Raw genomic sequence first — 14,806 nt, 5'->3', positions numbered from 1 at the left:
TGGAATTTTCCCACAAACTTCTTGAGGCACCCTCATATATCAGATTTAATAAACTTTTTTTTCCCATTTTTTATTGTGAATTGTGTGAAGGTTTATAGAGCAGATCATGAGTTTTACATTAATCGAATCATATACCTTGCTTCCATACAGTGATTGCATTCCCCCGAGTCTCCCACTACCTTCGTCTTTCATCTGCTCACCTCCTTCTTACTGTATACTGCCTGTCCCATCACCCATGTTAGCATATGTCTCCCCTCTAGCCTGTGAATAATTTTCCCATCCCCTCCCCAATAACCATCATAGATTGTTTCTTTTATCAAGAAAATCTTTTCTTAACTTTTTTGCGACATTGAACTCATACAACATTTGTCCTTTTGTGATTGATCAGTTTCAGTCAGCATAATGTCCTCCAGGAGTCCTGGTGTGGTACTGTGGGTTAGTGCACTGGACTGCAAAGTTGGTATGAACTGCAGGGTCAGTAGTTAAAGCTCACCAGCTGCTCCTTAGAAACCCTATGCAGGGTTGCTATGGGTTGGGATCGACTCTATGGCACTTAACAATAACTACAACAACAATGTCCTCTAGCATCATCCCTGTTGCTCAGATTCATTGCTAATTTTCTTTGTTGTGTAATACTCCATTGTGTGTATGTACCAAAGTTTGTTTAACCATTTTTCTGTTGATGGGCATTTAGGCTGTCTCCATCTTTTTGATATATCTCTTGTAGACAGTATATTAAAAGATTCTGTTTTGTTACCGATTCTGATATTCTCTGTCTCTTGACTGGTGCATTTAATCCATTTTCATTCCGTGTAGTTTTTTGTTGTTTTGTTTTAGTTACTGTCATTTTGAATTTATCGATTCTGTTTATTTTCAAGAAAGTGTGTAAAGTATGTGATTTTGTCATTTCAGACGCTTATGGAAAAACGTGACAGACTCTCTGAGGGAATCTGAAATTGATAAGGCTACAGAGCATAAACGTACCCTGGAAGAACGCCAGAGAACCGAAGAAAGGCACCGGACTGAAACAGGCACACCGTGGAAAACCAAGTATTTTATTAAAGAGGTATGTTCTACATGTCTTCAGACTGAAATGCAGCATCTACATAGTGAGAACTTTAGTTTTGGAGCTGTTGAATTGCTGTTATACTTAATTTAAATCTTTTCTTCAAAATCACTCTTAGCTTAAAATGAAATTTTTCATGAGCCTTTAATAATTTTTCAAACTAAAATGGTTTTCCAAGCATTTTTGATGAAATAGATCTTGGGTTTAAAATTGGCCCCAAACAAAAATGCCAGTATACATTATTTTTTAGTTCTATTTTTCCAGGAACTTTTTGATGCCTTATGTAATTTTTAGTCACAATAATTAAATAAACAAATTAAAATTTACTCCCTTTTGTATTGCATCTGAAATTCTGTGTTCCATTTCCAGAGAGCACATTTTAAGGGAGGCATAAAAAACTTAATTGGCTGGAATGCACAAAGATAGTGACGTGACTAGAAGCTTTGTATCATCTAAGAAAAAATACTGAAGTGAGGATGTCTAGCCTAGGAAACATAAAATTAGAGGCATTTATTACAACTTTTTTCAAATATATAATAATTTTATGTAGAAAGAGAGCCAGCCCTGGTGGCATAGTGGTTAAGCTCCAGGCTGCTAACTGGAAGGTCAGCTGTTTGAACCCACCAGCCTCTCCACAGGAGAACAATGAGACAATTACAGCCTAGGGAACCCTGTGGGGCAGCTCTCTGTCCTGTAGGGTCACTATGAGTCAGAACCAACTTGACAGCAACACAGATCATGTAGAAAACTAATTTTCTGTTTGGATACGAGGAAGCAGATTTGCAGCTTAGCATAAGAACTGAATTATATAACAACCAAAAACATCCAAGTATAACAAGATAGTCCTTCTAATAACGTCATCCAGTTGCTAGACTATATAAGCAGTGACCATGGATATTGTAGAAGAGTTTTATACACTGACTTTGAAGTTGCAATAAATGTCTTCTGAATTTTTTTCTAAATTTAAGGATTTGAAAATGTTTTTGTGCAGAAACTGAATCTCAGAAAAATTATTTTGCGTATAGTCACAGCTGGATTTTTCCCTCAACTCTTTTGACACTAAAATCTGGGCTGCTTCATTTTACTTTATCCAGCAGTTTCTATCTTCCCATTCACTGAACAAATTTTAGCCTATAGTTTATAAATACAAGTTCTGATGTGCCAAACAAAACATATATACAAGATATATACAATCTTGTAATGTAAATGATCTATGAGTACATACATGGGTAGCCACAAAGACTGAATGGGTATGAGAGAGAGAAATGATATATACCCATTAATAGGTTTGACGAGGATATTCATACATGTGTATTTACCTTTGCTGCAAATATATTCAAGAATGTGGTGGCCTATGCAGAGGGCAAAGTTACATAATTGTCTTAAGCATAACCAAACACCTTGAGGGAATCAGTCCCTGTTTCCAGGGGCTCAGGACCATGGTTTCAAGTGGCATACATAGTCCACAAAGGCAGTGTTCTACATCCTATAATCTTAAACAGCAAATGGAGTGTTAAAAGCTCCTGAGCAGCCATCTAAGGTGAAATTATTGATTTCTCCTTGTCTGTAGGAAGGAAAAGTGATAAAAATTAGTTCCACGTGATAATAGACCACATGAACATCAGTTTCCATGACCCTAGAAGGAGAAAAACTAGGTGATGTCCAGCTACCACTACCAACTGCTCTGAAAGGAATCATATTAGAAGGTCCTGGATAGAGTGAGAAAAATGTGGAACAAAACTCAAAATCATAAAAACGACCAGGCTTACTGGTCATATAGAAAATGGTGGTACTCTCAAGGCAATGACCTTTAGTCACCTTCAGGTCTGGAAAGGAACTCACCTCCATGACTTAATTTTCAGCCAGACAACAAACAGATCTATAAGGGAACAATAACATTGGAGAAGTATTTATACCTTAGAATAATCAACCCTTTGAAATCAAAAGAGCAATGTTTTCCAAAGAAAAAGTTTAGAAAGGCTAGGAAAGGCTTAGCAACAGAAAATAAAAGAAGGAAGTGGGGTAAATTGCAATCAAGATGATATGATTTGTAGAATGGAAAACTGATTTTTTTTTTCTTCTTTTGTAAACCTTCACCTCATCCACATTAAAAGAAAAAAAAAAAGACTTAAAGGAACAATAAATCTTAAGACTATACTATAATCCCTGAAAAAAAAAAAAAAGTTGTTGTTTAGTGCTATTTGGTAGAATTCAGAATAAGGTGAATAGTGGACATGAGCTGAAATCAGAAAGGTTTGTAAGTCTGTAGCCAAGTCTAATGGAAACCATTTGAATTTTAATAATGGTCCATCAGAAAGAAATCTGGAAAAAGTAATCTGATTATAATTTTTGCCATAGTTACCGTACTTTAAAACCCATAATATATTGTAGAAGTTACAGGGAAGATGAAAACCTAGATGGTCAGAATACTGAGTACCACTAACATAGAAAGGAGCTCTGGTAGTGTAGTGGTTACAAGTCAGGCTGCTACCATCACGGTCAGCAGTTCAACACTACCAGAGGTTCTGCGGGATAAAGATGTGGCTTTCTGCTCCCATAAAGATTTACAGCCTTGGAAACCCTGTGCAGGGTCGCTATGAATCGGAACTGACTCCATGGCACACTACCACCACTAAGATAGAAATCAGTAAGGGATCAGAAGGTACCTGCTGTGAGGCTTGTTGCCTGTAATCGTAGCAAGAGAGTGGTGGTGAAAATTTTGATACTTACGGGAACCAGCGCAAATAGAACTTATTTAGCACTGCCCTGGATACTTTTACTACTTAAATATCTAAATGGATACGCGAGAAGAATCAAAAGGACATCTTTTAAAATAATGTTTGTTCTTTTTACCCAGGAATTAAGGACAAATATCAAATGATTGGGGTAAAGTTAATATAAATACCCCACAAGGTATAATCAGCAGTACTCAGTGATGGATTGGGTGAAGAGTCAGAGGTTGCCAGGTGTGATGTAGTGAATTATGTAAAGTCTCTTCTAGCCAAAGTCTGTTACACCAAACAAGGTTTCTGCCTGGCTGGGTCTGTGTGACAGAAGGTGGGAGAAGATACAGATAGGGTGACATGATTCTTCTGTAGATGTTAACAAGGTTCATTGTTATTGTAAAAACTTGAAACTCTAGCATGGGTACAAAAGGAACTATCACAGAAGCAGAGGGGTATTTCTCTACCATCAACAGAAAAGAGCCAGGCAGGAGTACGTGTCTTGGACCCCGGGATCCCTGTGCACTGAATCTTGGCCCAGGGACAGAAAGCAGTTGCACCTGAGGAGTGGCAGAGGAGCAATAGTATCAGAGACAAAGCAGTGTCCCTCCCCATGGAGCAAGTAAAGCTGAATGACTTTGGACAGGAGGCTTGCTTGTAGAGCAGGGTGCCTCCAGGCACTTAATTGAGGAGCCTAGGTTTGCAGACCCAAGGAGCTAGAGCCAAATGTCTTCAGGCTGAGGCTTCTGGTGGAGTGATGTGCTCTATGGGCATTTATCATCGCCCTAAAAGAGCTTTGCAACATCAGCCAGGCAGAGACAGGCCTGCGTGTGGGCATGGCAGAGGAGAGGTTACTCTGACTGTAACAACTGTGCCCTGAGCATTTCTGACCTTGAATTGTAACCTATTAACTTCCCTAATAAACCCCATATAACTGTGAGTATGGTGTGTGAGGGGCCATTACCGTGGATTATTGAGCCCAGATGAGAGGTAGACGTGTTATGGGAGAATGTTTGGTGCCATGAGTTTTGTACCATTTATCTGGCTTATACAACCTGGTAGGTGGTGGTGCCACTGTTTTGGAAAAAGAGCAGTTTTGAAGAGAAAAATCCACTGCTGGGCATTTAAATTTTGCAGCTTCTGGGAGACACCAAATGGTTCTGTCAAACAGCAATTGGCTATAAAACCTGTTATTTAGTAGAAAGGTTTGGGCCAGAGGTGGGAATTCAAGTGTTACTGCACGTAGACATCTACATTCATGGAAACTGGTGAGATCCCTTAGGAGGAACGTCTATGGAGCAGAGGGAGATTTGCCACCATTCGTTTTACATAGAATTTTAGCGTGTTGATGATTCCAGTTACCCATCTCCCAAAATCTATATTCACATTTTGTACAATGGCTCAAGTGTAGCAGCAATTGTGAGGCTGGCGCAAGACCAGGTGGTGTTTCGTTCTGTTGTACATAGGGTTATTATGGGTCAGAACTGACTCGACGGCACCTAACAACAGCAACTTCTCTGAACAGGCAAAATACCTCAGATTTATAAGTTTATTGTGAGCCTTTTACCCCACTGTACATAAATTTGCTTATTTCTTTAAAATGAGTACAATATATTCCCTAATCTCTGGCAGGAACTATGAAGATGAGATAGGTACATACAGACATGTTTTGAATTGTTTTAGAATAAAGGCACCATAAAATCCAAGGCAGCACTATCCACATATCCCTTATACAGTGGTCTGATTTAGATCTGGTTATTTCACTTGCCCAGGGTCAGTTGCAGGTCTAGAACAAGAGCCTAGATCTCCTGACAACTAGTTTAGTGTCTTCTTCTTTTTTTAATCACACTGTGATGTTACACAGGCAGATGTAGAAAGTGGTAGCAAAATATGGTTGTCTAATAAGATAATGAATTTTTCAACTTGCATGGTCTAATGAATTTTTCCACTTGCATCGTCTAAAGTTGATAGAAGAGTAGCTTGAAGGTTCAGAATCAGGTTTAGATCCTCTGGGTACTGAGATGCATGGTATACTGTGGCACAGTGGGGAAAGGTCACCATATTAATTCCATGAGCTCTTGAGCAGCCAGGTTTCCTCCTGTGTGTGACTGGATTGTGATGTGAGCGTGCCCTGGAAGTCCATGTGAGGCTGAGGAGGATGGCAGCCAACCTGGCATCATAAGGACCTTTACACATTTTGGGGCTCTGAACATCATGTATGGCTCTTTGCTAAGAAGAATTGTATGTTATTGAAAAATACATTTTGTTACCTCTAGTGCATCAGCGTAAAGTGTCATCTCCATTTTTTCCCTTTTGTTATTGTATGTGTCTGTTAGTTAAATCTATTGGTTAAATTCTCATGACTGTTTACATTTTCTGAAGTTGTCTATAAATACCATCAGTAAGGCTTTATGAAACAGTGGACAGCGTTAGAGTCCAGTGTACCCAGTCTGAATTACATCTCTTTGGATAATTTATTTACTACTTCTCGCCTCAGTTTCTTCATCTGTAAAATGTGGGTAAACATATCAATAGTAAAGATTTAAAAGAAAGTATGTGCAAGGGTACATTAAAAAGAGCTCTACCCCCTTCCTGGGTAAAGTTAGGTGGCTCATTTCACTGCCCTGAGACTCAGTGTCTTCATCGGTTCTAACTTCTGAATCAGTGTTCTGTAATGTTATAAGGGGACAGGTAGCCTTTTCAAAGAATAATGTCTATATTGAGAGTTACCAGCCAGGCGATTTCATGTAATAAACATCTTACAGTTACTAGCTATACTCTTGGTCTTAAAAGTACTCAGCTGCTAACCAAAGGTTGGAGGTTTGAGACCACCCTTGGTGATCTACTTTCAAAAAATCAGGCATTGGAAACCCACCCCATGGAGCACACAGTTCTACCCTGACACACACAGGTTTGTCATGAGTCAAAGTCCACTCCACTGCAACTGGTGATTTTATGTTTGCTGTGGAGCCAAGATTTGCTGTCCTGAACATGGTAGGGTAAATCACAAGGTAAGTCACAATTTATTGGTGCTAGGATTCCAGTTCATACATGCACAGATTTGTTCCAATAAAATGTGTTTAATTATGTCCAAATAAAATGTGTTTAATTATGATCAGTGGATGGCTGCAGACAAGTTCTCTGTGTAATTTATTTGTCTTAGTCTCGCTAGGGTGCCTTCAAACAAAAGGGCCAGTCAAAACAGTAGTTTCCAAAGGGATTTGCTGGGCCAGATAAATTCACGGCTTAGAAGTTAACTCAGAAGGTTATGACGACTATTATTGGAGTTCTAAAATCTTACAGATTTTCTTGCCAGGCATGATATGATTATGGGGACTTATTAAGAAGTTTTAAGAAATGTAAAAACTACGTTGTTAAGAAAAACAGGAAATTTCTGATGGATAATTTTTTTCCATCATGGGCACCTACTCATTCTTTGAGGGTAGTAAAGGCTTTTCTATAACAATTTTGTTGGGAAACCTTACTTCATCCACCCTATATCCCTAATCTTGCTCCTTCAGACCTCTTTTGATCCCAAAACTCAACATTGAAAAGGAACACGATTTGACTCCCTTGAGGATTCCAAAATCCCATTTTGACATGATGTACATTGAAGAACACAGAATTCTTTGGTGAAGGGTTAGAGAAGATGAAAGTATCTCTGAACAAAACACTTGCTAGTGTGGGTACTCATTAGAACACTCAACCATAGAAGATGAAAAGGGCAGCATTTAACCAGGATAAAGCTCAGAGGCACCAGTCCCTGGAGAAGGACATCATGCTTGGTGGGTCACTGAAAAAAAGGAAGACAGACCTCCAACTAGATGGATTGACTGAAGCTTAACAATTGTTACGGATGGCTCTGAACAGGCAGTGTTTCCTTCTATTGTGCGTAGGATCGCTGTGAGTTGAAACCAACTTGATGGCTCTTAGCAACAACATTAACAAAGCGCAGAAGGCAGGAAGGTATAGGAAATGAGGATGAAGAGAAATGGTAGACATAGGAAGTGAGAAGAGTGTGTCTACATTGTGGGAATTGCAGCCTATGTCTCTAAACAGAATGTGTATGGATTATTGACTGGAAGGAAAATCAATTTGCACTGTAAACTTTTGCCCAAATTTAAAAAAAAAAGTATATAGATCTAGGTGGAGGATATGTTTAGAAGCAGTAGCTTCACATTTTGATATATTTCACCAAAATACGGTTTTGCACCAATACTTTTTGACTTGCCCTCATATGTATGTTGTTGTTGTTAAGTGCCGTTGAGTCAGTCCTGACTTGTATAGAGTTTACAAGGAGCAGCTGGTGAGTTTGAACCAAAGACCTTGCAGTTCAAGCTGACCTTTCAGTCTAGTGCATTATCCCACAGCGCCATACCAGGACATAAATATAAAATAAAGATATAAATAAGTTGGAAGAGACATGGAGGTTCTGGAGAAGAAACATATATTTTGAGGAATGTGGTGTTACTTCTAGTTTGGATTGTTGGTTTGGAAAATATTAGAGAAATTATTATTTGATTTATTTTTCTACTTGTTCCAGGGAGATGGCTGGGTTTATCACAAACCCCTTTGGAAAACAGTTTCAGCAGCACAACCAGTGGAGTGACACCCACTTTGTAAGACTCAACCCAGTGAGGTTCTTCTCTGTTTACCCTTCACCCCCAAGAACAGAGTCATTGCACTGCGTGAACTGCTTCCTGATTGGACAAACTGACACTAGCTAAAAAACGAATGTACCTTCAAGGGCACGGCAGGACTGCCGCGAGACCAAAGTGTGGGTGAGGCACAACGGACCTCTCATCAACTTGTTTCATGTGATGTGAGCAATAGCATATGAAAACTTTTGCCTCAATTACTAGACAATTAATCCTTTGTCCAGTTCCTGCACCTACAGCTAAATTTGAATCCCCTATTTCTGCGTAGTGGCAGCAGATACATACAACAATGAAAACCCAGTGATTTCTTAATTATTTCTTTCAAGTAAAAAGTGAAGTCTCTTTCAGAGTTTGTGCTTTGCTTTCTGTCAGTAGCTGAAGTATTCACTACTCTTATAAACAGACCAAGAGGAGGAGGACGATACCACAGAAGTGGATTCAGCCATTGTGCCTGAGATCAGTGTTAAAACAAACCAACCAGGTTGTAGTGACAAGGCATTCTGTTCCTTCAGAAAGACAGTATGTGCCTGTGTTTGAGGAGCTTACCCATGATCCACCTCTGTTGGAACTCTTTTTAAAAGGCTATTTATAAAGTGATTAGAATTAATAACCATGGAGAATTTTTTCTTCAGAACATTTTAATATACTTGAAAACAGCATTGACTTGAAAAATCCAGAACATTTTTCACTATCTAGTTTTATTAAATATTACACTTGAGACAATTTTTTAAATGTGTTCGTTCATGTTGATATGATGAGATTTCAGCCTTTCAAGAACTTTAAGGCATAGACAATAGCAAACGTTTTAAAAAATATAAATAAAACTGTTACTTTTTCCCTTCCTTTTTTGTTGTTGTTTTGCTTGTAGATTACTATCCAGTATTATGTGCTGTCCCCCTGGATAAGTATGCTCGATCTTAACCTCTCTTCACTCAAAATTTGAAACAACTATTCATATTTGTCAGTAATTCAGAAGCTATCCCTGTGACTGAGAGCATGCAAGGTATAGTCTTATTTTCTTTTCAAAGAAGCTTAAAAGCTGAAGAAAGAGTATGAAATAAAATATGAGGAAATTGTATTTAGGTACACATCTTTTTTAAAATAGTATTTTATTGAGGTTGAAAACTGACTGGCAATTAGAAGAATAGTGCTAATTATAGCTTCCATCATTCTTTCAAGTGTTTATTGAGCACCTACAGAAGGTGCTCAACATTTGTTACTACAAGCTTCCTTAATTTTCCAAGAGTGGTGCCTTACTCTGATCCTTCCAATGTGGTCTTCCAATCAATGTGTGTGTAATAGACCCTTGTTCACCGGCCATTGTAGGTGGCGGTGGCGATTGCATCGTCATAAGTTTCAGCTTTGTGCTCTGATAAATTGTGTTTTATTAAAGGGTTTAGTAGAATGAAAACGTTGAAATTTATTCATCAAATTATAAGTCTTAAGGAAAAGAATTGGTTTATGCACAACCATTTTAATGACTCCCTTGTTCATTTTTGCTGTGAAATGCACTGAAAAAAAGAAAAATCTCAAAATGAGTCATACATAGTTCATGTGTTGGGAACATTGAAAAATAATAAAACTAGCAAACAATGATTGATGCCTTTGTCTGTTTTATGAATAAAGGGATATAGAAAGTTTATATTTAGTAGAGTTGTTGCACTGTGCATCTCTTTAAATCCGTATTTTCAGGATTCTCCACTTTAGGGAATAAATTTTACAAGAGTTTTTAAAAATTAGAGTGAGTCTGCCCATCTTACAATCTTTTAATCATACTTAGATACAGGATCTTTAGAACCAGATAAAGGTTGATCGTCTTGTTTGGTTGAACTCTTTATCCATTTATTTCTTTTAGCTGTTGAGTCATTTTAAGAATTAGTGAAATATGGTTTTAAAATTCTTATGAAAAGCAATACATTTATGAATAACTGAAATCTCTCCCATCTTACTGAATTAGAATTAACCCTTGACAGCAGTGAAATAAGGCTACTCTGTGACTATGGTTTTGGCTTGTCCCCTCTCTGAGATGTCCCACAGTTCTCACAGGAGGACCAGGGCGGTGGGAGAGTAAAGTGGCTTTACTTTCAGAAGCTACAGCTCATGGACCCGACCAGTACTAAGGGTTATTTTACTCTGTGTGGGCAGAAGGTGTTTGCTTGTTTTAAGTGTATACCTTGTAGCTATTGGGCCAGGGAAACCAATCTTTTTATTAATTGCTACATACTGTGTTTCTTTCTTTTGGGTTAATTTCCTTCTGACTATTAAGTATTATAAGGAGCTCTGTTAGCGTAGTGGTTACGAATCGGGCTGCGAACCTTAAGATCAGCAGTTCGAAACTACCAGCTGCTCCGCAGGAGAAAGATGAGGCTTTCTACTCCTGTAAAGATTTACACCCTCGGAAACCCCTGTACAGGGTCGCTATGGGTCGGAATCGACTCGACGGCACTTAACAACAACAACAACATTAAGTATTATGTGTCCAGAAACCAAAAACTAGAAGTGACCATCTGGGAATATTTCAACCTACATTTGGGGCTTTTTTTCCCTCTTGTTTAAACCACAGTGACATTTGCTACCCTATACTTCCTGTGAAATGTATTTAAGCCCTATCTTTATGCTCCCATTAATTATGTTTTGAACAGCTTTTAAGCTCTAAAGGTAATTTTATTATGTGTAATGGGTTGCAATATAACATCTGCATATTGATTCACTTAACTACATCATTTTTCCTTTAATATCTAATTGTCACCAACAATAACAGTAACATTGAATCCTTCTTAACATAATTGTAGCATTTATCCTTGACTTCCACTATAAACATGTGGTACTTGATAAACCAGTGTATACAGATGAATTTTTAGAAGGATTTATACATTAATATTGTAAGTCAGAAATTGTGTTAAATATATTTATTACCTTAAGATGAGGACTAACTTGTGTGCAATGTGTTTCCCCAGAAAAAGACACATTGGTGAGCATTCTCCTGGATCCACACTTGGGAGGGACACTTTCCAACTACTGCAGTGACTACTAGCTGAGCAGTGATGTACCAGATAGTCGGGAAAGGGGAGAATGATTCTACCAGATGGGGTCCAAAAAGACAAGTTCATACACATGGTGTGCATTGCAATGGTATCAAATCCCTACTTCATCAAAAAACCAAGCTGCACAAGAAATACTTATAGATTACAAGATATTTGATGTGTTTTCATTTGACGTTCTCAATAATCCAGTTGAGAGTAGAATGTTGGGGCAACTAAGATTAAGAAAAATTGCCAACCAAATTGAAGCACTTACTACAATTCACCTAGCTAAACCTTCACTCAGTCAACAAACATCTGTTAAGCCTTGAGAGAGCCACATGGTACATCAGACTCTGGTGTGGCAAATACTGCCCCTGTCATCAAAGATCTGTGAGACCCGTTAAAAAACCAGACAGGCTAGAAAGTTCTATAATAATAAGACATGGTATTGAGTCTGAGGAAACATTTTCAGGCAGTCATGCTTGAACTATGTCCTAAAGCCATGGAGAGCCTTTGAAGGATTTTTCGATCAGTATTGGTTTAATAAAACTGAAACAACTCTCTGAGTTCAAATCGTCAACAGTGACTCTAAAACAAAGCTTAGAAAGGTAAGATGATAGGAAAACTAGAGTACCGGAAATGGAGCAACTAGAACAGAAATAATGAGAATGTTGACACAGTGTGAAAAATGCAACCAGTGTCAAAACCAATGTAGAATTGTTTAAAAATGAAACTAATTTGCTGTGTAAACGTTCACAAAAATACAATGAGGTATTATTTTTAAATGAAAACCTCGAACAGTAGACCTATAATGTGAACAGTAACATCGGGGAGATAGCATTTCTTAGAACAGTCCCCAATATGAAATCAAAAGGACAGCCTATTCGCCCAGGTAGAAAGTTCAGAATGCAGGAAAGGGTAAGAAAGAAGGGCGAAGGGAAACCATAAACACAGGGGTAGGGAGGAGTGGACAGAGTGCTGTGACATTGTAGGGATTGTAATCAAAGGCAGAAAACAAAATGTTTATCAGTTATTGAATGGAAAACCAGTTTTCTCTATAAACTTTCACGCAAATAAAAATACATCTCCCAAAAGAAAGCAAAAACAACCCCAGAAATTCCTCAGCCCACTCACTGGATTCTATTTTAAGAAACTCAGATACTTACTCAAATACAAAGATTTCAGTTAAGAGGTGTTCATTGCCGCATTTTTTTTAAACCATGGTGAAAACTTGAAATAACCTAAATGTACAATAATAGGGAAATAGCTAAATTACAGTATAATTACTTGATAAATAGGGGTGAATCTATTAAGGATATATTAAAATTATTTAGATGAAAGGAGGTACTCACAAAATAAGCGTGAAAAGAGAAAACCTTGACTCCAATTTTTCTAAATCAAGACTAGCAGGAAATAAATCTAAATGTATATGATGGTTGTTGTTGTGAAGTGCCATCAAGTCGGTTCCAACCCATAGTGACCCTGTATAGAGTTTCTGAGGAGCAGCTGGTGAGCTTGAACCACCGACCTTGCAGTTCAAATGGCACCAGGATACATCAACAATTGTTTCTTTTTATAATTTCCATTTTAAAAACTTTCCCCCACAATACGTATGTATCATTTTAATGAGTGGTAGAGATACTTATTAACTTTAATTAAGGAAAATAGAAAAGTAAATTTGCCATTAAAATGCGTATTAAAAAATAATCCATATGTTTTAGGCTTGGTCCTCTAGAGAAGCAAAACCAGTAAAACTTGTATACATGTACAACTTTATATCTAGGAAATGGCTCACAATCGTAGAGGTGAGAGTCCCAAGTCCAGGTCAGATGAACCATGATCAACAGACAGGTCTGGCAACAGGCAGATCTGGCAAGCAAACAATAGAGCAGAACACTGACTCAAGTCCAAAGAACCAAACCCAGCAGAAAGCAAGCAAACTTTGCCTGAGTGGCTATAATATTGGAAGCAGGCCACACCTTCAAGGAAACATCATTTCAATTGATTGGCTGCTGCTCATAGCCAATCACCATAGAGTTAACTACAGTGTATTAAATTTCACCATGGGGGTAACCACATCTTATATACCAAGCCACTAAGAATCCTCCCAGTCACAGTCAACATAAAACCTTAACTATATCACATCATACAAAGGTGAAAAGAACAGAAGAAGGTACGGTGGAAGAGGAGAGGGGTCAAATTTTTGGATGGTAAAAATCTTGTGGATCACATCAATAGGTTCAAGGGCTAAAAGTGTTTATAGATTGGGAAAGAAGCTAAAAATCTAAATTTCTGAATGGGAATGTTAATGAGAGGTTAAGGCTATTGGTTTTTCCAAACCTTTTTACCATGAAAGGCAGAAATGAGAAATGAGTTGAAAACAAGGGAATTGGTCCAAGTCTGAATAAGAAGCCCAGAACAGTGTGGCCAGATGACTAGCCCTTGTTCCACCCTATAAGAGTTTGGAAAAATTGAACCAGAGATTCTTGATTTGGGAATACAGAAGTGATACGTTGAAATGGGGATGTCTCAGCTACCTACTGCTGCTGTGACAAATACCTCAAATGAGTGGTCTTAAAAGAATATAAATCTACCCCCAAGACTATGGCCCTTTAACACCCTTTAAGGTTGGAAGTGAACTCACCCCCATGATGCAACTGTAAGCTAAACAAGAGACACAAGTATAAGATGAGCATTAACACTAAGGAGGTACACACTCCTTAGAACAACCAACCAAAGCACAGTATTTGCCTAGGTTAAATCTCAGAAGGCAGAAAGGGATCATAGAAAAGAAGGTTGGAGGGCAATGGTTAACACATGGGGAAAATGGGAAGAGTGCTGTTACATTGTGGGGAGGGCAGTTCTGTCCCAAATCAAAATGTGTGAGTAGAAAACCAATTTGTAAATTTTCATCCAAATCACAATAAAAGGTTAAGAGAACAAAGTTACACTATCACAGTTCTGGAGGCTAAAAGTAAAAATTGGTCTTGGCCATGTCAATTCCTTCCTTCTTGATTAAGTGCTGTCGAGTTGGTTCCAACTCATAGTGACTGTATAGTTTCCAAGGAGCAGCTAGTGGGTTTGAACCACTTACCTTGCTGTTCTCAGTCCAGTGCTTATCCTACAGCACCACACCAGGACTCCTTTATTAGTTGTTGTTGTTGTTAAGTGCCGTCAAGTCGGTTTCGACCCATAGCGACCCTGTACAGGGTTTCCGAGGGTGTAAATCTTTACGGGAGTAGAAAGCCTGATCTTTCTCCCGTGGAGCAGCTGGTAGTTTCGAACCGCTGACCTTAAGGTTCGCAGCCCGATTCGTAACCACTACGCTACCAGAGC

At 38.3% G+C, this 14,806-nt stretch overlaps 1 protein-coding gene across 1 annotated transcript in view; it reads left to right on the top strand.

The window, feature by feature from the left end:
• OSBPL11 (oxysterol binding protein-like 11) overlaps positions 1-10,040 on the top strand; it is a 185,246-nt gene extending 175,206 nt beyond the window's left edge. The window contains exons 12-13 of the mRNA XM_006869375.1: positions 913-1,066; positions 8,333-10,040. Coding sequence (XP_006869437.1) covers positions 913-1,066; positions 8,333-8,398 — 220 coding nt within the window. The 3' untranslated portion in view covers positions 8,399-10,040. The remainder of the gene's footprint in view (positions 1-912; positions 1,067-8,332) is intronic.
• Positions 10,041-14,806: the final 4,766 nt, after the last annotated feature.

This window comes from Chrysochloris asiatica, unplaced genomic scaffold, assembly GCF_000296735.1.
Source record: "Chrysochloris asiatica unplaced genomic scaffold, ChrAsi1.0 scaffold00130, whole genome shotgun sequence".
Lineage (NCBI taxonomy): Eukaryota > Metazoa > Chordata > Mammalia > Afrosoricida > Chrysochloridae > Chrysochloris > Chrysochloris asiatica.
This window is presented reverse-complemented; position numbering and strand designations above follow the sequence as displayed.